We start from the raw sequence: 23,189 nt of genomic DNA, 5'->3' as shown, positions 1-23,189 counted from the left end.
TGGCAGGCCAGGGAGATATTGGAGTGGAGTGAGCATTGCAGAGAGAATTGCTTAAATAACAATTGCTTAATCGCCTCCATAGCTTCCCTACCTACATTTATTTCGGACTTTGAGGACGTTTTTTCTGAAAAGGGTTGTCAGAAACTACCACCTCATCGTCCTTATGATTGCCCGGTTAACCTGATTCCCGGGGCAAAATTACCCAAGTCCAGGTTGTATAATCTTTCGGGTCCCGAGAGACAAGCCATGAAAGATTATATCTCCGAGAGTCTGGCTAAGGGACACATCAGACCCTCTTCTTCACCCGTGGCTGCAGGGTTTTTCTTTGTTAAAAAGAAAGATGGGGGCCTGCGTCCTTGCTTAGATTTCCGTGAGTTAAACCAGATAACCATCCGTGACCCATACCCTCTTCCTCTCATTCCTGACCTTTTTAATCAGATTGCGGGTGCTAAGTGGTTCTCCAAACTTGATCTTAGGGGGGCCTACAATCTGATTCGTATCAGGGAAGGGGATGAGTGGAAGACAGCTTTTAACACCCCTGAGGGGCATTATGAAAATCTTGTTATGCCTTTCGGTCTGACCAATGCCCCTGCTGTCTTCCAACATTTCGTTAATGATATTTTTAGTCATCTCATCGGCAGGTTTGTAGTCATATACCTAGATGATATCTTAATTTATTCGGCTGATCTGAAAACACATGAGGTGCATGTCAGGCAAGTACTGCAGGTCCTACGGACGAATAAATTATATGCGAAAATTGAAAAATGTGTCTTCGCTGTTCAGGAATTACAGTTCCTGGGATATCTATTATCTGCTTCAGGTTTCCGCATGGATCCTGGGAAGGTCCAGGCAATTTTAGATTGGGATCTTCCTGAGAACCTTAAAGCCCTACAACGGTTTTTGGGTTTCGCTAATTTCTATAGAAAGTTCATTAAAAATTATTCAGTGATCGTTAAACCCCTTACCGACATGACTAGGAAGGGGACGGATTTTTCCAAATGGTCTGACGCCGCTAAAGATGCATTTTCCTCTCTAAAGGAGAGGTTTACCTCGGCACCTGTTCTAATTCAACCTGATGTCTCCCAGCCTTTTATTGTCGAGGTAGATGCGTCAGAGGTGGGAGTGGGAGCTGTATTGTCTCAGGGTCCGTCTCCTGGCAAATGGCGTCCTTGCGCTTTCTTTTCCAAAAAATTATCTTCTGCAGAGAAGAATTATGATATTGGAAATAGGGAACTGTTGGCGATTAAACTGGCGCTTGAAGAGTGGCGTCACTTCTTAGAGGGAGCAATCCACCCCGTCACGGTGATTACGGATCACAAGAACCTTCTGTACCTAGAATCGTCTAAACGTCTCACCCCTAGACAAGCTAGGTGGTCGCTATTCTTTACCAGATTTAACTTTGTAATCACCTATCGTCCTGGGGCAAAAAATACCAAGGCAGACGCATTATCTCGTAGTTTCCCTGGAGGGGGTAATGTTTGTGATCCGGTACCTATTTTACAAAGAGGAGTGGTTGTCTCTGCTGTACACTCTGTTCTAGAGGGAAAGGTGTTAGAGGCTCAGGGGGACGCCCCGGCCTCTTGCCCCTCAGAGAAATTGTTTGTACCGTTAAACCTGCGTCTTGAATTATTAAAAGAACATCATAATTCGGCACTTGCTGGACACCCGGGTAGTAAAGCAACCTTGGAGCTTTTATCTCGTAGTTTTTGGTGGCCAAGGTTGCGTCAGGATGTAATGGATTTCGTGTCTACTTGTTCTACTTGTGCACGCGCGAAAGTCTCTCATACACGTCCAGCAGGGTCTTTATTGCCACTTTTCATTCCCAATAGGCCATGGACACATCTGTCTAAGGATTTCATCACTGACTTACCGTTGTCGGCGGGTAAAACTGTTATCTTGGTAGTAGTAGACAGGTTTAGCAAAATGGTACACTTTATTGCGCTACCCGCACTTCCTAATGCTAAAACTCTCGCTCAGGTGTTTATCAGTGAAATCGTGAAGCTTCACGGGGTCCCTTCCGATGTGGTTTCGGATCGGGGAACCCAGTTTATTTCTAAGTTTTGGAAAGCTTTTTGTTCCCGTTTGGGGGTTCACTTGTCCTTTTCCTCAGCTTTCCATCCTCAGTCGAATGGACAGACTGAGCGTACCAACCAAAACCTAGAAACATATTTAAGGTGTTTTGTGTCTGAAAACCAAGAGTTGTGGTCATTATACTTACCTTTAGCTGAGTTTGCCATAAATAATCATTATCAGGAGTCCACTGGCAAGTCACCATTCCTTGGTGCATACGGTTTTCATCCCCAATTTTGTACTTTCAAAGAGGGGGGGTCTTCTGGGGTTCCCGAAGAGGAAAGGTTTTCTTCATCTCTTTCATCGGTATGGCAGAAGGTGCAAGTTAACTTGAAAAAGATGAGTGGTAAATATAAATGCATGGCCGATAAGAAACGGTCGCCAGGTCCGGACCTAGGAGTGAATGACTATGTGTGGTTGTCTACTAGGAATATTAAGTTGAAGGTTCCTTCTTGGAAACTGGGTCCTAGGTTCATTGGTCCCTATAAAATAGTAGCCGTCATTAACCCTGTGGCTTTTCGCCTGGAGCTACCTCAGACTTTTAAGATCCATAACGTCTTCCATAAATCGTTACTCAAGAAGTATGTTCCACCTCTAGAACCATCGCCGCTGCCACCTCCTCCTGTTATTGTGGATGGTAATCTGGAGTTTCAAATAGCCAGAATTGTTGATTCTCGTCGGGTCCGCCGCTATCTTCAGTATCTTGTGCATTGGAGGGGTTACGGTCCCGAGGAAAGAATGTGGGTTCCAGCGTCAGAGGTAAACGCCAACAGGTTAATTCAGACTTTCCATGCCTCTCATCCGGAGAGACCTGGTCCTGAGTGTCCGGAGGCCCCTCGTGAAAGGGGGGGTACTGTCACGAGGGTATCAAGAGCCACGTCTGACTCCGTTATACCCGGGGTCAGGAAGTCGCAGCGGGTGGCTGCACGCTCTATATCTAAAGATCATGGTGTTTCTTAGTTATTGTTTTCTGTGTTTGCCTTGCTATCCTTTTTGTCTCTCTCAGGGATCCGTAGCTTCTCCTCCTCAGCTGTTTCGTGTCTGCCACTCCCTACCTCCTTATATTCTCCCCTCACTCTTCTCTAGTTGCCAGTTATAGAGCTTCCTGCCTGGACATCTATACTGACCCACTGGAGTGGTTAATCCTGGTTGTTGTTCCTGTGTGCTACCCTCCGGATCCCTGTTTGGCTTATTGTTGTCTCCTGTTGTCGCCCATCTGGGAATATATGTTGAGTCTGTGCAGTGCAGTTTCTAGGTAAAATTTCTCTCAGGGCGAGTGTCAAAAAAACTCCCCCCCCCCCCCCCCCCCTCAAAACTGCTCGATGAAATAAGTGTCTCCCCATTGTAAAAAATGTGGAACCACATTGCACGGACGGTCACAGTGACCCACAGACTCAGGCTCTCACTCACAGCAGGCTTCTTTCTCAGCACTGCTCCGGGCGGGCGGTAACAGGCAGGCTCTGCGGGCGGCGGTGCTCACCGCACTTACTGTACGTCACGCGGCGCGTGACGTACAGTGAGTGAGCGCCGCCGCCCGCACTGCCTGCCTGTGGGGGGACATTATTTTTAATAAGGATCACTATGGACATTATTTAGAATGGAGGCTGCTGTGGGTGTCATTACTCATTATAACTGTATAATGTCTGATAGGCCTAGTCCTGAGTTATATTACCCTGCCCTGTATAATAATGTACCCTGATACCCCTTAGTTATATTACCCCAGCCGGGTAATATAACTAAGGGGTATCAGGGATGGGTACATTATTATACAGGGCATGGGCAGGGTGATATAACTCAGCTCAGGACTAGGCCTATCAGACATTATACAGTTATAATGAGTAATGACACCCACAGCAGCCTCCATTCTAAATAATGTCCATACTGATCCTTATTAAAATTAATGTCCCCCACAGTGACAGTGGCCCCCATTTTCATGTCTCCCACAGTGCTCCCCCCCCCATTGTAATTAATGTCCCCCCCATTGTAATTAATGTCCCCCCCATTGTAATTAATGTCCCCCCCATTGTAATTAATGCCCCCCCATTGTAATTAATGCCCCCCCATTGTAATTAATGCTCCCCCAGACCATCACTCGCCTCACAGCAGGCATCAGCACTGCTCAGGGGCTCAGGGCGGGCGGTAACAGGCAGGCAGTGCGGCGCTCACTCACTCACTGTATGTCACACACCTGCGCCGCCTAGTGGGAGGAGCAGGCGCGTGACATCAGTAAGTGCCGCCCGCACTGTCTGAAGAGTGAGAGGACTCGGCACTCGGGCACAGGTCAGGCGAGATGTCAGAGGGAGGCAGGGCCGGTGCGAGGATTTTTGCCGCCCTAGGCAAGATAAAAATTGCCGCCCCCCCCCCTTATCAGACATCACATATGTTCCACCCCTTTCTCAGCTTTTAAATTAAAATAACTGCTATGCTTCCCTTACGGTTAATCCAGCTTCTTGTAGCTGTCTTTTTGCAGAATGGAATTGCGGACTCATACATTTCTATGGGGCCGCAATTCCGATCCTGAAAAAAATAGAACATGTCCTATTCTTGTCCACAATAGCAGACAAGAATAGGCATATTCTCTTAGTGCTCGCAAAATGCGGAACGCACATTGCCGCTGTCCGTGTTTTGTGGATCCGCAAAACACATACGGACGTGTGAATGGACCCTAAATGTGAGGTAAATTAGTTTCCAATGTAGTATTAATAACTAAACAATTACATAATAAACATATTGCATTGTCTACTTACCACCAGGACAATACGATGATCTGGTCTCTGGCTGCAGTCTGGCTCTGGGGACTCCCTTGTCACTCTCTTCTACCCCCCCCCCCCCTTGTCACTCATTAACATTTTCCCCCCCTTGTCACTCATTTCCACCCCCCCCCCCTTGTCACTCATTTCCATCCCCCCCCCCTTGTCACTCATTTCCATCCCCCCCCTTGTCACTCATTTCCATCCCCCCCCCTTGTCACTCATTTCCATCCCCCCCCTTGTCACTCATTTCCATCCCTCCCCCCTTGTCACTCATTTCCATCCCCCCCCTTGTCACTCATTTCCATTCCCCCCCTTGTCACTCATTTCCATTCCCCCCCCCTTGTCACTCATTTCCATTCCCCCCCCTTGTCACTCATTTCCATTCCCCCCCCTTGTCACTCATTTCCATCCCCTCCTTGTCACTCATTTCCATCCCCCCCTTGTCATTCATTTCCATCCCCCCCTTGTCATTCATTTCCATCCCCCCCCCTTGTCACTCATTTCCATCCCCCCTTGTCACTCTTTTCCATCCCCCCCCCTTGTCACTCATTTCCATCCCCCCCCATGTCACTCATTTCCATTCCCCCCCCCTTGTCACTCATTTCCATCCCCCCCCCCTTGTCACTCATTTCCATCCCTCCCCCCTTGTCACTCATTTCCATCCCCCCCTTGTCACTCATTTCCATTCCCCCCCTTGTCACTCATTTCCATTCCCCCCCCCTTGTCACTCATTTCCATTCCCCCCCCTTGTCACTCATTTCCATTCCCCCCCCTTGTCACTCATTTCCATCCCCTCCTTGTCACTCATTTCCACCCCCCCCCCCTTGTCATTCATTTCCATCCCCCCCTTGTCATTCATTTCCATCCCCCCCCCTTGTCACTCATTTCCATCCCCCCTTGTCACTCTTTTCCATCCCCCCCCCTTGTCACTCATTTCCATCCCCCCCCCCTTGTCACTCATTTCCATTCCCCCCCCCCTTGTCACTCATTTCCATTCCCCCCCCCCCTTGTCACTCATTTCCACCCCCCCCCTTGTCACTCATTTCCATTCCCCCCCCCTTGTCATTCATTTTCATCCCCCCCCTTGTCACTAATTTCCATTCTCCCCCCCCCTGTCACTAATTTCCATTCTCCCCCCCCCCTGTCACTAATTTCCATTCTCCCCCCCCCCTGTCACTAATTTCCATTCTATTGTCACCTCTAGTGTAGCGTGGCCGAGCTCTGTACGGTCCGCGGTACAGGAGCATTTGTTTCCTGTACCCGGCCGGACTGAAAGGAAGTGCACACTAAGTGAGCACTTCCTGTCAGTCCGGCCGGGTACAGGAAACAAATGCTCCTGTACCGCGGACCAAACAGAGCTCGGCCACGCTACATTAACATGAGCACAGAGCAGAGACAGCAGGCAGGAGATTCTTTAGAGGGGCGGCAAGCGCTCAGGAGGCGCAGCATGACGGGCACTGCCGGCCGGCAATTATATATAACCAATTTTTATTTTTTATTTTTTTACACCACACAGGGCGCCCCTGCCGGCGCCCCCCTTCTGACAGCGCCCCGGGCGGCCGCCCGTCCCGCCCGCCCCTAGAAACGGCCCTGAGTCTGTGTTGTCTGTCCTCACCTTGGTGTTTTCCCTTAGAGTTAGTGGTGCGGACTAGTGTTCCCATCGCCCTGTTCACTACCTAGGGCTCAGCTCAGGGAAAGCCAGGGCTTTAGGCACGTGATCGGCGTACGGGTGAGGAACCCGTCTAGGGACGTCAGGGCAGCCAGGTGCCAGCCGCCAGGTGAGTCAGGGGTCACCATCTTCCCTCTCACTTGGGCAGGGCCTTCCTCGTTCCCTCCCTCTGTGTCACGTATGTGATAGCCACGCCGACCGTGATAGATGTCCATTTTTTCGTACATCGCCAGGTAGGTTTCGATGTCGTCTGCGGGGGTCATTTTAGGAATCACGGCACGGACTGCTTTCCGGGCATCGTGGACGCTCGGGATTGCTCCTGCTGTCTGTAAAGCCATCATGTGTTGTAGCAGCAACTGGTTAGTCTCCTGCTGGCTGTTGCTTATTAGCCTCGCATTGCTGCAGGTTTGACTCTCGCTGTTGCAGATTAGCCTTCATGAGGGCCTTCACAACAGCCTCCATTTTGTCGTGGGGCACTGGTTGTAATACAGCTGGTTTATGTACCACATACAACCATGCCTGAAAAAAATGCAGAAACCAAAAAAATCTGCGTTCACGCCAGCCTCACTGCTCATGCCCACATCCTCCACCAATTGTGGGGTTTCGCTCTGGTAGACAGGATTAGCGGACGCGATATAGAGGCAACAACAAGTTCTTCGGATCAAACAGTTCAGTGTTTTATTCACACTTTAGGCTAGTGACAAAACATGCAGTCATAATCAAAGAAAAAGTCACCTTGCGGTGTTGGTGTTAATTCACACCATGCAGCAATTCTGCTTCAAAGAGTCCTTGACCATAGCAGCAGCAACCGGTTTTCACGCCAAACAGGCCTTCATCCAGACACAAGGCTCCCAGATCCCAACACAGAGATCTCGCTGGCTGTAAATCAGCCCAGCAGCACATGTTGGGAGGAAAATACCTGTTTTCCCAGACAAAACCTCTCACTGTGTCACAATATATATATATATATATATATATATATATATATATATATACCGCTATATTATATTCCTGATCTAAAAAATTCTATATATAAAAAAAATAAAAAGTACACTGCATTATTAATTATTACTAGATGGCCGTGTCTTAGCAGGGACATAACGAGGAAACCTCAGAAAAGTCTCTCAAGAATTCTGCAGAGAAAAATAAATATCTAATGCTACTAAATTTTCATTGGTAAAGTCATGGCATAATTAAAGGGTTTTTGTCATCAGAAATTACATTATGTAGCAGACTGACATTAGCGATGGGCTAATGTCAGCAGTGTGATTTATAACTCCCTGCCTGCCGCCGTTCTCTTAAAATAAGCACTTTTAAAATATGCTAATGAGCCTCTAGGTGCTATAAGGGCGTTGCTTCAGCACCTAGAGGCTCGGTCTACTTACCCTTTGGTCACGCCCAGGTCCAGTTGATTGACTGGCGAGTTCTCCTCTTCGTCCATTAAATCCTGCGCCTGCGCTGTCCCATTTAGTATTCGGAGCAGGCGCAGTGAGTGAAGGATGCTGTCCTGCTGCCGGACTCACTCACTGCGCCTGCGCTGGCTTTGCTCACTGCACAGGCGCCGCCCCGTTTAGTATTCGGCTCAGGCGCAGTGAGTGAAGGAAGCACTCGGAGCTAAAGTCAGTCAGCTACATAACGTAATTTCTGATGACAGAAACCCTTTAAGTCAGGGCCATGTGCACACCTCAAACCTACCCAATTTATGTAAGCCCCGCTTATTTTTCAAGGTGAATTTGCTGGTATTGTCTTGGAAAATTAAGTGAAAATAGTTAAAATAGTGAAGAAGTGGTTGCAGGAGGCGCCAGCTCAACCTGTGAGATGTGCCTGAAGAGATGGAAAACTGTGGCTCCAGAGGACTCCTATCAGGAGAGCAGTGTGCTGTGGGGTGAGAGACAGGCTTATGGATTTTGTTGGTTCAGGTGGGGAGGGCTGTCTGCATTGCTCCTTGGGAACATATTTGGGTTGTGATATAGTTTTATACATATGGTGTGTGTGTGGTGTGCTAGTTATGTTCTATTGTCTTGTGTGCCCCAACACTGTCTGTGAAGCTTGTGTTATAGTTGGGTTGGTAGGTTCACCATGTCCTGTCTACAGGAGGAGGTGTCAGTGTGGACCTGGAAGATAGTGAAAGTACGCTGTGATTAGTAAGGAGTGGCCTGATGGCATTGAGTTATGTGTAAGTTCAAATAGTTTCATGTTGTATGTGGACTACTTTAATATGGAGGAATGTGGCCCATGGCTATGTGACCACGTGGTGGCCTAAAACTGTGTCACTTGCACGTTGCATGCTTGCTGCCAAGTAGGTGGTGACTTTACATTAACGAAGGACCTCAGGAGGTGCTGGGCAAAGAATATGGAGAGGCTGGTGCATCCCCATGAATACCTACTTGGTGGGGCATGCAGAAAGTTTGGGTAGCCTCTCGAAGACTCACTATGGCACTGAAGAAAGGGGGGGGGGGGGGAAACAATGGCCTCTCTCATCGGACCAGTATAGTGCATGGTCCCTGGTGTAGAACTGCATGAGAACTGCAAGTTAATTATTTTCAAGTACTGTGCCTTTGTGCAACAATCAAAATTGTTGCAACCATCAAGCTTCCTGTGCCTTTTTGTAAAGAAATAGATTCCCGGGTGCTCATTGTGGTCTGCAATTATTCTTAAAGGAGAACCACCTCCTACAAACCTCTATGAGTATTGCCACTGTGAGCCATATTGTTACATATATGAAGCTTAGGTGTACTAACAATGCTTGATTGTCCCTGTAAATTAAGTAGAAATCATATTTACCTGTGAGTCAACATTGATCCATCCACCCATTTCCATTTTCCAGGGTCTGTATCACGTCTCAGTCCAATCCAGTACCTGCCATTTTCAAGGGAAGCTTTCAAGGCATCCTAGAATAGCATAAAGCAGGCCTGTAAAATGTTTACCTGAACTTCTTAATAAAGTCTAATGCATCAAAAAGCCCACTTTGATTGTTCAAAAATGAGTAAATGAAACGAGTTTCATGTTCACATACGGTATGGAATTTTGCCTGACTCTAGGGAAACTCAAGAGCACTCCTAGTGGTTAGATTTTTCCTAGACATCCCTTTCCTAGGGGAATGTATCATTCTTGTATGCCAGTTTTCTGGGGTGCAAAAGCCGCAAATTTCGGTCTCAGTGCTATTTTATGCTAAAATGTGCAACTTTTGAATTTTTCCACCACCCTCACCACTTTTACAAAAAGTGAGCAGTGTTTGAAAGGAAGGGAGCGAGTCACCATTGACCCAACACATTTACCAATACTGTATGTGTGTCAGAAAACTAGTACACACGAATTCTATACCAACTCTGGCGCCCGCAACTCCGAAGATGTCCCAATTAATACCTTGCTAATAATTCTAGTGCCTTGTACATCAATGAGGTTTCTTATGACTGGCGTAAGAAAGAAAGTCTTAATATATTATCCCCATAGTTTTTATTTTCCATAATATTTATAATACATATTTTATACATATAAGCAATGTGTTTTTAGGTAGTTCAGTTTACAATATAGAGGTTGTCCCTGCAGCGTCCCACTACGTGTTTGTGGGCACTGCTTAAAGAGGACCTTTCACCGATTCTTACCCTATGAACTAAGTATACATACATGTGGAGCGGCGCCCGGGGATCTCTCTGCACTTACTATTATCCCCGGGCGCCGCTCCGTTCTCCTGCTATGCCCTCCGGTATCTCCGTTCCCTAAGTTATGGTAGGCGGAGTCTGCCCTAGCGCTGGCCAATCGCATTGCAGAGCTCACAGCCTGGGAGAAAATAACCTCCCAGGCTGTGAGCTCTGCGCTGCGATTGGCCAGCGCTAGGGCAGACTCCGCCTACCATAACTTAGGGACTGGTATCTCCGCCTACTATAACTTAGTGAGCGGAGATACCGGAGGGGAGAACGGGAGAACGGAGCGGCGCCCGGGGATAATAGTAAGTGCAGTGAGATCCCCGGGCGCCGCTCTACATATCTGTATAGTTAGTTCATAGGGTAAGAATCGGTGAAAGGTCCTCTTTAAAAGCACTTTTTGATCTTAACAATGTATTATGTTGTATTGTGGTACTTTGTATTAATGTATCTGCAAAATCCCTGTTAACAGGCAGATTAGGTGTAATTTATACATCCCACCACTAGATGGGGATAGAGCTTAGGTCTTATATATATACCTAGGTCAGGCCTAGTGAGGTAGAATAGAGGGAGATAAGAAAATGTAGTTCAGAAGAGAGCAGATCTGAGGAAGTCAGATCAGATTAGTGGGAGAGTATGTAGACTCCATGACATAGATTAGTGAGTGGAGCCAACGTCGCTATGAGGTTGTGCAATGAGCAGGACACTGGGTCATTGGGGCTGCTATGCAGTGGGTCAGATTTAGGTGTAAATAAGTTTGTGACGCCAGTTGCAGCTTGCTCAGGTACTGTAGAAGGGCCCTTTAAGATGGTATAGCTCATGTACTAGGTTAGGAATGCCAGAGGGGGATATTGTCTCTGTATTGTGTCAACGGTGTCTCCTACCTTAGTACGGCCGGACTCCTGTATCCTGGCTCACATGCAACAAATTGAGTATCCTTATCTTATGCAGCTTTAGATCCATACAATTTACAGCAATAGTCTAGGATACCAGCAGGTATTGGCAATATGTGGCAGGAATTATATATATATATATATATATATATATATATATATATATTCTGCATCTAGTACATACGCCTTTAAGAATCTGGCAGGTATCTGTCTTCTGCTCTGTCTATCTTCTGCTTTGTTTGGGCCTGACTAGCTATGGAGGTACTTATCTTCTCCTTGTATTTGGAATCTGTACTCACAGGACTGCTCGCAGGGAATGGTGGTTTCTTCCTGGAGATCTAGTAGTTCTGAAGATGGCTGCTTTCTTTGTCATCCAGCTGAGGTAAGGAACTCAGGCTGGGAATGTTGATCTTGGGCCTTAAGGAGGCCTAAATCCTTGGTTGGGATCCCTGTTTCTGGGAGCTCCTATTTGACACAGCCTACCCCAACAGGGGGTGGCTGGTACACTGCCTAGAACTTTCTGTCCTCCCTCTGAAGTAGGATGTGGGAACATTCCACTCCTCCTCAGATAGGGGAAGCTAGCCTGGAATGGTGTATTCCAGTCTAGATATACTAACTGGCTTGGTTCTGCTACATACTGCTGCCACCTGCTGGTGTACATGGATATTACAGCATAAATACAATGTAACAGGCCAGGAAAATGCACATTATGGGGAAAATGATGCAAACTTATACCAGATGACATTATGCATAAACCTAACATTATGAAGCAGGGGAACCGAAGTTTAGTAACATAATTTAGGATGTTACAGTTGTACTAAGATGTGAGGTGTTTTCCTTCTGTGGCTGGACTATAGACTTCCATCCCTGACCAGTAGGAGAAGAGTTTGCCTCCCTGGAAAAGAAACAAGCTTCCTAAGGAATCATCGGTGATAAGAGCCATTATTGAGGGCCACAGACACCTTTGCATGGTGGAGGATCTATAGCTTCTGGCAGCCACACCAAACTTCTGAGAGACAGTTTTCCTGTCTAAATGTTCAGCTTGTAGGGAAATAACAAGGAATAGGATCCAGCACATCAATAGGAACCAGGTACACCTAACCCACTGCTCCAAACTAAAAACCTAAAAAGCCTAGAAACAGTGGATTTGCAGAATCAACTTTGTACCATCAAGAGACTGCATTTTTGTACTGCTGCAACCAAAGTCATCAACAGTAAAAGTTGTGAGTTGCATCTTACCACTGTCTACCTTATTATTACTACCAGGGCTTTTTTTCTCAGAGAAAAGGTGGTGGAACTCACCCCCCCTCCTCTGGCCACGCCCCTACCCACCCCTAGGACCGCCCCCCAAAAACCGCCCCTTTAGAGAACAGGGATGAAAGTAAAATTGCCAGTGACGGTCTTGACAGCCAGGCTGCCAGTGCCCGCGGCAGTGGCGACTCTAGGAACAATATATAGGGGGGGCACAAAGATACCACAGTCAAAAATGGGGGGGGCAAAAACAAAATAAGTATAAATAAGATTACAAAATACGAGAGAATTGTGGTATGCAGGGACACATTTATAATAAAACAATTTACTTACAAAAGAAGCTATTCAGTCGTCTGCTGTGCCGTCCTCTGCTTGCTTCCGCGGATTCTTTCCCCTTCTTTCTGTCTCTCGTCAGTGCGCAGGCGTACTGCTATGGTGGATCTGTGGAAGACACACTGTTATGGTGGATCTGTGGAAGACACACTGTTATGGGGGCATCTGTGGATGACACATTATGCCTCTCATTAGCCCTCATTATGCCTCTCATCACTCCCATATCAGCCCCCATGCCTTTCATTAGCCCCCATATCAGCCCTTATGCCTCATTAGCCCCCATTATAAGCCATTATGCCTCATTAGCCCACATTATGCCTCTTATTAGCCCCCATATGCCTAATTAGCCCCCATTATGTCTCTAATTAGCCCCCATTATACCTCATTAGCCCCCATATGCCTCATTAGCCCCCATATGCCTCTAATAGTCTAATTAGCCCCCATTGTGTCTCTAATTAGCCCCATGATGCCTCTCATTAGCCCCCATTATGCATCATTAGCCCCCATATGCCTCCAATTAGCCCCCATATGCCTCCAATTAGCCCCCATATGCCTCTAATTAGCCCCCATATGCCTCCAATTAGCCCCCATAGCCCCCATATGCCTCCAATTAGCCCCCATATGCCTCTAATTAGCCTCCATATGCCTCCAATTGGCCCCCATAGCCCCCATATGCCTCCAATTAGCCCCTTATGCCTCCAATTAGCCCCCATAGCCCCTATATGCCTCCAATTAGCTCCCATATGCCTCCAATTAGCTCCCATATGCCTCCAATTAGCCCGCATATGCCTCCAATTAGCCCCCATTATGCCCCCAGCAGCCACATTTTTTATAAAATAAGAAAACACTTACCTCTCCTGCTCCTGGACGGACGCCACCTGCAATTTTCTTTCTCCTCAGTCGACTTTGCTCTGAACTGGCGCACACAGCGTGAGGTCACAGAGCGCCCTCGCGCTGTGCGCAGCCCTGCACAGCCGACAGCCGAGGACCAGGAAGTGGTAAGTACAGAGCGTTCACCACTTCCTGGTCCTTCGGTACATTAATGAGCGCTTCCATAATGGAAGCGCTCATTAGTATTCACCTGGGAGAATCAGCGGGGGGCACAGAACAACATAGGGGGGCCCCCCCTCGCCCCCCTCTAGCGACGCCACTAGCAGTGGGCCGGCTGGGCCCAGTAACTAAAGGGGGGCGGGACGAGTTGGCGAAAATAGGTGGCGGAACGCCGTTCGGGCGCGTTCCAGCCAGAAAAAAAGCCCTGATTACTACTAATGGTTGTACCACCATTAACGATACTGGCATCACGACAAAAACCATCAAGGGACTCAACCGCAACAAGCACCCTAAGCACCCCTAACATCAAGGGCACCTCGACCACCATCTTGGCTGATGCTTCCTTACACAGAGCGTGCCCTGTAGGATTTCGTGCTGTCCACCTCAACACTGTGTTGCCAGCCCAGGGAGGCTTTCTGCTAACCATAAGTAAACTGATGAACTGTGTGTTATAATTTGGCCCCTCATCGGTCCACCGTGCACCTCACGTGTTGCCCCTGCGCTACTGGCTGGCTGCATCCCCGCTAGTCAATCCCTACACAAATGGCCTTTGAGTGCATAGGGACATCTATACTGTGGTGACCTTTATGGTTGACCCGTTCTGCAGTATTACTGTCATACATGCTCTACAGCTGATACACCATGCCAAAAACTTCCCTCCAGTCCGATTCCACTTCCCTACCCCTCCAGTGGCTAGGTTCTCCTCTGTAGGTTAGGCAGCTCAATGCCTGTGTCAGTGTGAATGAGAGGTTTCAGAACCAGAAGAAGGGGTCTGAACTGGGAGATTGCTGCAGATTTCGTAATCATATTAACCATTTCAGGACCGGCGGAAGTTGTGTCTTTAAACATGGCGCCCGATCGCAAGTGCAGCGGGTGCCATAGCCGCTGGTTTCTGCTCTTTAAAACAGCAGAGACCCGCGGCACATGTATGCAATCAGCCATATGGCTGATTGCATATATTTTCCCCCTCAGATTCTGTAGTCAAATATTACCACAGCTTCTGATCAATCCAGAAGCAGAAGCCACGCGCTCCTGCCCCGGCTGAGATCGGGGAACCTGTTACAGTACACTAATAGCCCAAAGCCTCAAGCAGGCTTCGGAGTCTATTAGAGTAATCTACCAACACATGCCACTAGGTTGCAGCACTATATTGTTATATTGAAAATGAAGTGTTCAATGATGACTATATAGCCATCAATGAACACAATGGGAAATATAATGATTGCCAGTTATAGTCACCCAGAGTGACTTAAAAAAAGAAAAAAAAAAGTTACAAAAAAGTTCAAATTACCCCCTTTCCTTAAAATAAAAAGACTTAAAAAAATAAATAAAAAAAACATGGGCATCGCCGCATGTGAAAATGCCAATACAATTAAAATATGACAATATTAATTATTAATAATTAACGGGGGGGGAGGCAATTTGAAATTTTTTGTCACTTCAACTATCCAAGAATTTTTTTAAATAAAAAGTGCTCAAAAGGTCACACAACCTTCAAAGTAGTATCACTAAAAAAGAACAGATCGCCCTGCAAAAAATGAGCCCTTACACAGCTCCGTACACATAACGACAAAAAAGTTATAGGGGTCAGAATATGGTGATTAAAAAATATTTTTTTTTCTCAAGTCTTTCAATTTTTATTTTATTTTTTATTTAGATTAGGTTCCCACTCAAAGAGGCAGCCTTGTCGTGGTGAGTGGGCCTATGCTTTTTGATCAAATTGTATACCAATGCCTCATGTACAGTATTTAACATAGGGGTAGGTATGCGATATATTGCGCTGAGAAGCGATTTTTATTATGCTGAGAAGCAGTTATTAGACAAAAGCATAGTATTGAGGATGTGCAATCCAGTTTCACTCTTATATTTTACATTTGAATTTTTTTTATCCCAGTATTAAAACGCAAGAAAAATTATACTACTGTTGTATCGCTGTAATCGTACTGACCTGGAGAATGAAGGTAAAGGGTGTAAAAAATCTAAAAAAAAACTATGCCATAATTGCTTTTTTTCCCAATTCCACCCAACTTGGAATTTTTTTCCCTCTTTCCTCTTTTTTTCACTCTGCGTGACTATAACTGGCAATCATTATATTTCCCATTGTGTTCATTGATGGCTATATAGCAATATAACAATATAGTGCTGCAACCTAGTGGCATGTATTGGTAGATTCCTCGAATAGACTCCGAAGCCTGCTTGAGGCTTTGGGCTATTAGTGTACTGTAACAGGTTCCCCGATCTCAACCGGAGCAGGAGCGCGTGGCTTCTGCTTCTGTATTGATCAGAAGCTGTGGTCATATTTGACCACAGCATCTAAAGGGGGAAAATATATACAATCAGCCATATGGCTGATTGCATACATGTGCCGTGGGTCTCTGCTGTTTTAAAGAGCAGAAACCAGCGGCTATGGCGCCCGCTGCACTTGCGATCGGGTGCCGTGTTTAAAGACACAACTTCTGCCGGTCCTGAAATGGTTATCGCTGTAATCGTACTGACCTGGAGAATGAAGGTGAACGGTGTAAAAAATCTAAAAAAAAACTATTTCAGAATTGATTTTTTTCCCTCTTTCCACTTCATTGTATGCAACCGTAAATGGTCCCATTAGAAAGTACAACTTGTCCCGGAAAAATAAGCCCTCATAAGGCTATGTGAACGGAAAAATAAAAAACTTAGGACGAAAAATGAAAACGCAAAAATGGAAGTTTACATTTGTAAAACATTCACATTTTATGTTGCCGGACAACCCCTTTAACTTTTAGCCTATGCAGGGGCTTTAGAGCTGTTTTTCAGAATGGAGATCTGACTGCTATTAAGATATAAAACTTAGGAAGCATTTATGGGACATTTACATCAGTGATGGCCAGTTTGCAGTGTTCGCCCGCGAACACATACGAGCTGCCATCTTAACTGACAAGTCCGGCGAGCCGGTCTGAAATGAAATGCGGTCTCCGGGTGCAGGCCGTTCCGAGAAGCCCGATGAAGGCCCCCGGAGGCTGTTCTCGGAACTGCCTGCTCCCGGTGACTGCATTTCATTTCAGACCGGCTCGCGCACAGGCACAGGTAAGGACTTAAGATGGCAGCTCGCATATTACCAGCATATTACAGGTCGGTGTTAAACGGTTCATAGCTGAACCCGGACATACCCATAATTTCACCCAGACAGCTCCCCTGACTTGAGCATCGGAGCAGTTCATGCGCTTGTGTTCTGCCCAGCAGTGCGTTCTGTGACATCACCGGCTCTTATGGGAGGGCTTTAGCGCTGCCCTAGCCGTTTTACAGGCTCACTGGACGTCTGACAGCCCTATGGAGAGCCCGGTTCGTCATCGGAACTCCAGAAAATGGATATGTTCGGGTTTAAGAGCTCTGAACCCGGACAACCCCTTTACTCTGTCCCCCCTGGCATCAGATGCACCATTATTATTTATTTTATACACTTATATAACGCTACTATATTCCGCAGCGCTTTACAGACATTAGCATCCAACTGTCCCCAATGGGGCTCACAATCTAAGGTCCCTATCAGTATGTCTTTGGAGTGTGGGAGGAAACCGGAGAACCCAAAGGAAACCTACACAAACACTGGGAGAACATACAAACTCCATGCAGATGTTGCCCTTGGTCGGATTTGAATCTAGGACCCCAGCACTGCAAGGCACCAGTGCTAACCACTGGGCCACCGTGCTGCCCATAATTTTTAAGAGGCACACAGCGTTTTTATGATTGTGGTGCCTCTGTGCAGGTCCATGCACCAAAATGGAAATCTACAACTGGGGTAGAATTCTGCTATAATCTATGACAGTTTCCTGGCTAAGATGATAACAAATGTGATGGGACAGCTACGCCGTCCGCACACTGACTGCTTCTTGGAAAAGTGTTGAGCAGGGCACGAAATCCCCAAAAAGTAGCACAACTTTGCACAATTATGGTGTGCAGGTACCCAACTTTGTGACTTTTTGGTACCAGTTTTTTGGTGTAAAGGGAATGATAATACCTTTTAAGGAATTGGCCAAAATCACACATTGGTGGCATATCACTAGGACATGGCACCCATGTCTGATAGGTGCAGGTTCCACCTATGGGATTTTTGTAGAATTAAGGCCCCTCCACCGCACTTCCCACAGTACACAATATGCTCTTCAGGTTATCCAGATGGTCAGCTCAATCAACAGATCTCTCCCATATCGAGAATGTGTGGCATTAGATGGGGCAACGGATCGCCCATACACAGCATCCAACAACCAGCTGGCTGAAATACGTGTCTAAGTTGAAAGAGCTTGGAATGAGATAGCACCGGAGGATATCCAGCTTCTGTATGACATTACCATACAAATGTGGCAGTCTGTATCGCAGCAAGGGGAGGTACCACCCAATATTAATGTGACCCTGCCTCAACATATCATAACAGATTTGTCAAATGAATTATTACACATCTTGTTATATTTTTCATGGCTCCTTTAAAAATGTAAGCCACGATGCCAAAGAAGCAATGTGACTGAAATCCATAGATTCATACCGTCTCGTCCTTATTTTTGAGAAATGCAAGTGCTGATCCTTTTCTGACACACTCATCTTTAGCATTGTCCCAAGACAATGTGTCTGTAGAGAAGTAGTAACAGAAGAGACCTATTGGCTTCCATTCAGGGGGGCAAGTTCTGCAGACAATCTCTGAGTGGGAGAGAAAATGATAAATGATGTAGAGCTACCTACAGAAGAGAAGACGACAGATTACTGCTCTCTTTAGAAAAACTTTCAACCTCCGATGAACACATGACAAATTACACAGTGTTATTTGTTATTTAACAAAAACTAGGCCAAAATGCGGAAGCTGTGTGTGAAAAATTAATTACATCCATACTGCTTCCATAAGAAGTAAAAGACTAAGTAGAAGTCCAGTGCTGCCAATCAAATGCCAGTGATTAATTGATCATTAGCCAGTGTGATCAACTCTATAAAAGCAGACGTTTTGGCAGTTTGCTGGTCTGGAACATTCAGGCATATGTTAACACAATGCCAAGGAGGGAAGACATCATTGGCATAATTGTTGCAGCCCGTCTATCAGGGAAGGGTTATAAAGCCATTTCCAAACAATTTGAAATCCATCATTCTACAGTGAGAAAGATTATTTACAAGTGGAAAACTTTCGAGACAGTTGACATTCTCCACAAGAGTGAATGTCCCAGCAAATTCTCACCTAAGGTCAGACATGTGCAATGTTCAGAGAGAGTGTAAAAACCCAAGAGCTACGTCTAAGACTCTACAGGCCTCTGTTAGCATGTTAAATCTTCAGGTTCATGACAGTATAATTAGAAAAAGACTAAATGTGTATGGCTTATTTGGGAGGGTTTCCAGGAGAAAGCCTCTTCTTTCTAAAAAGAACATGGCAGCACGGCTTAAGTTTGCAAAGTTGCATTTGAAAAATCCACAAGACTTCTACAAAAAATGTTCTTTGGGTAGACAAGACCCAAAGAATAATGCTCAGCGCACATTTAAGGAAAACCAAATATAAAATATCAGCACAAACATCTTATACCAACTGTCATGCATGGTGAGGGGAGGGGTAATGACTTGGGCTTCTTATGCAGCCAAAGGACCTAGCCACCTTGCAGTCATTGAGTTGACCATGAACTTCTTTGTATACCAAAGTATTAGAGAGTCTCCAACAGTTAAAGCTTGGCCAAAACTGGGTCATGCAAAAGGACAAGGATATGAAACACACCAGCAAATCTACAACAGAATGGCTGAAAAACAAAAGAATCAAGGTGTTGCAATGGACTAGTCAAAGACCAAACCTTAACCCCACTGAAATGCCTCGGTGGGACCTTGATAGAGCTGTGCATAAAAGTAATCCCACAAACTTTAATCAACTGAAGAAACATTGTAAAGAAGAGTGGGTCAAAATTCCTCCAGAACGATGTGAAGGACTGATAAAGTCATACAAAAAATAATGACTTCAAGTTATTGCTGCTAAAGGTAGTTCTACAAGCTATTGATTCATGGGGTGGACTTAGTTGTTCACACATGGCTTTTCTATTTTGGGTTTATTTTTGGTGAATAAATAATGGCACGTGCAATCTCTTGTGTGTTGTGCTTCATCTGAGGTTGTATTTAACTAATTTTAAGACCTTTTAAGAACCAGATGTTTTTTATTATGTCCTGATACATAAAACCATGGAATTAAAGGAAGGTGGACTTGTTTTTCTTCATAACTCTATGCATATTGTATATATTCGGATGTACTATATGAATGGTTGTTGAAGTCCTCTTGGCAAATTGGTAGGGGACCCCTTTTAACAATGTCATATAATGTAAGGCTATCCTACTCATTAATAAAATAAAATAAAAATACACGGATCACATACAGCTCAGAACAAGTCACAAAACACTCTCGTGATCATAGAAAAGCAATAGCGTACAACGACTTGGAGCGTGCGGATATCACTGTTAAAATAAAGTCTATTTAAAATAGGATCAGTTTTGACAGATAAATCTCACCACTGCACGGGTGATGCTCAGTCTCTCCTCCTGATAAGCCGGTCTGCAGTGCTGGCCAAATTCCACTTGTCACTTCAGCGGTCCAGTGGTCTTTATAGCTTATTCCCTCCAGGCATTCGGTATGGTAATCCACCCTCGTTGGGAAAGGAAACTTATGCCTCACTTATAGCTATTTTGTGGACTGTTCGCAAACAGCCCTTGAGAAAGCAGCTACTGGCGAAACCGGTCGGGCAGAGGGATCTGCGTTTTTATCATGATATGCTTTTTAAAAGATTCACTTATGCGAGTATAACCGAATAAAACAAACTCCTTTACTATTATGTCCTGCATGAGGTGTTTTCTCTCTATTTTTTCTTCTGAGTTGCCACTTTTGCACGAGGGTACGCAAAATAGCTATAAGTGACGTTATCTTAAAGTTTCCTTTCCCGCCGAGATTTATTACGGTGGATTACCATACCGAATGCCTGGAAAGAATAAGCTATAAAGACCACTGGACCGTTGAAGTGACAAGTGGAATTTGGCCAGCACTGCAGACCGGCTTATCAGGAGGACAGACTGAGCATCACCCGTGCAGTGGTGAGATTTATCTGTTAAAACTGATCCTATTTTAAATAGACATTATTTTAACAGTGATATTCGGACGCTCCAAGTCGTCATACCCTATTGCTATCCTACTCATTAAGATTAGATCAGTTTTAGTAGATTGGTTGGATGTCAGCATGATGGAACATCAATCCAATTTGGGTTTGTTTTATTTCCTAACATTGGGGTGCACATTGGTTGTACATTGGACATACTCCTGATTTTTATACAGAATTATCAATAAATTTCTGTGGACCCCATTAATGTCATATCTTTACAGTGGGGCTAGTCTGCCACTAACAAAGGATATGCAACAAACTGATGCATAAAAAACTTCAGAGGACCATCGTTTTTATACGACTTACCCAAGGTCTTGTTAATAGCTTTGATATCCTGGAGGAAATTCTGTTTGACATTTTCTGTAATAAAGATTTATGTTTAATTATTTAGAGAAATAGCACAGGGTGGACATCTTTGAGATATGAATATTAGGAACCACGTCATACAAAAATATATGGTGGAATCAGAGAAAGTGGTAAGCAATTTAATCATAGCCCAAATCCACTTAAAATCTACAGATGTGGATACAACTGTAGTTACAATAACCGTAGGATACCTCCTCCATACCAGTAACTGCCTGTATCTCGGTTTCCAGTACACTTTAAAGGGGTTATACAGGCTTTTCATAAAATCCTAGAATCTTCTGTCCTCTGTAGGAAAGATAATCTGCTCAGTACTTACCCAGCCATTGCTCCTCTGATGCTTCCCTCTCTGACTGGCTGCTGACTTCTCTGCTTGGGTCACTACCAAACATGTTCTTCAGTCTTCCTGTTCAGCTGCATATACTGTATATGCAGCTGAACAGGAAGACCTGGGGAGAAATCCAGTCAGTACCTGAGCAGAGGACCCCACAGCCAGTCTGGGCTTAGGCGGTGGTAATGGCGGCACAACGGACGGGTATGTACTGACCAAACTATCTTTCCTAAACACAACAGAAAGTGCCAGGATTTTATGAAAAGCATGAGAACCCCTTTAAGCATCTTGGAAGCTGAGATACAGGGAGGTATTGACAGTATCTTCAAGTTTGTAGCAAAATAGTGGATCTCTATGGTTATGGAGTGATGATGCAGAGTTATGCTGCATGCCATACTGGATGCTGTTAGCCATACTGGACTACAAAAAAGTATTTCAAGACATTTTTCAGTAAGTCCCAATGAAATGAATGGAGTCTGCTGGCAAGCAATTTTTTTTACCTTTTTGGGTCACAAAAGAAGATGGAAAGAGACAAGTGTGTATAGATTCTTATTAAGTATGGTTGGAAAAAAAAAATCTATCAAGTTCAATCAAAGGATGGAGAATGAGGTAGATGAATGGAAGGAATCTGGGAGACCAGAATAGTATACATTACAACAAATGCTGATGTTATTTTGCTGTAAGAAATCATCTGAGATTTTTTTGAAGCCAGCAGCTGCCTCCTGAGGAAGACTATTTGATAGATTCACAGCTCTTATGGTGAAGAAGTCATGTTGCCTCTGGAGATTGAACTTTTTCATTCATTTCTTTCTTCATAGTTTTTATCAGTCATTTATGTATTTATATAAATCAATCATGCCCCCACCCTTCCAAGAAATTGAATTATTTTAATATTTCCTCATAACTAAGATCATCTATTCCCCTTATCAGCTTAGTTGCCCTTCTTAGCAGTTTTTATAAATATAGGGTATACTTGCTATGAACTGACCAGCATATTCTAGATGAGGCAGCACTAATAATTTGTAAAGTGGTAATATTAGATCCCTGTCCTACAAGGCCATGGCAGTTTTATACACAACATAATTCTGCTGGAGTTAGAAGCAGCTGATTGACATTGTGCTGTTATTTAGTCTATGATAGACAAGAATACCCAGGTCATTCTCTACAGTTTTACTCCTCCAGGACATATGTTGTATGCAGTTTACTAGTACCCAGATGTTATAGGGAGTGAGTTTGGACACACTGTGCCAACCAACAGTTCAACTTTGGGCTAGTCCTAAGGGCATTATCCTGGCGGACCCCTGGTTTTCACCCTTTAATCCGTATACAGGGATCTGGCCTTCTATGCAGTGAAGCCACCAGGTTACTACCTATTGGAATAGTACCACTGGGGTCAGAGACACTGGTGCCAAGCACCAATGGATTAGGCAATGCAAATAGCCAGGAAATGAGCAGAGATCCGGGCATGCAGAGTAGATGCGAATCCGTGAAACAGTCCTGAAGTCATGGCATGAGGCTCAGGATCAGGCACTGAACAGCCATGAGCCAAGTCAGGATCCAGGAAACAGGCAGACGTAGGTACACAGACAGACAAACGGGTTATAGCTTTTTGGTTGGGCCCAGAAAGCAAGTGAAGCCAACATGTAATCTATTGCTCAAGCAAGGGATGAAACAAACAGCCCAGCATGTAGAGGAGGGC

The 23,189-nt window shown here is 45.2% G+C and overlaps 1 protein-coding gene across 8 annotated transcripts in view; it reads right to left on the bottom strand.

Annotated features, from left to right (window-relative positions):
* LOC120986212 (CD209 antigen-like protein E) overlaps window positions 1-23,189 on the bottom strand; it is a 113,794-nt gene that overhangs the window by 25,064 nt on the left and 65,541 nt on the right. For all 8 annotated transcript variants that reach the window (XM_040414646.1, XM_040414643.1, XM_040414645.1 and 5 more), the window contains 3 exons: window positions 21,103-21,156; window positions 18,177-18,328; window positions 9,277-9,383 (listed from right to left, as the gene is read on the bottom strand). In XM_040414646.1, coding sequence (XP_040270580.1) covers window positions 9,277-9,383; window positions 18,177-18,328; window positions 21,103-21,156 — 313 coding nt within the window. The remainder of the gene's footprint in view (window positions 1-9,276; window positions 9,384-18,176; window positions 18,329-21,102; window positions 21,157-23,189) is intronic.

This window comes from Bufo bufo, chromosome 1, assembly GCF_905171765.1.
Source record: "Bufo bufo chromosome 1, aBufBuf1.1, whole genome shotgun sequence".
In the NCBI taxonomy this organism is placed as follows: domain Eukaryota; kingdom Metazoa; phylum Chordata; class Amphibia; order Anura; family Bufonidae; genus Bufo; species Bufo bufo.
This window is presented reverse-complemented; position numbering and strand designations above follow the sequence as displayed.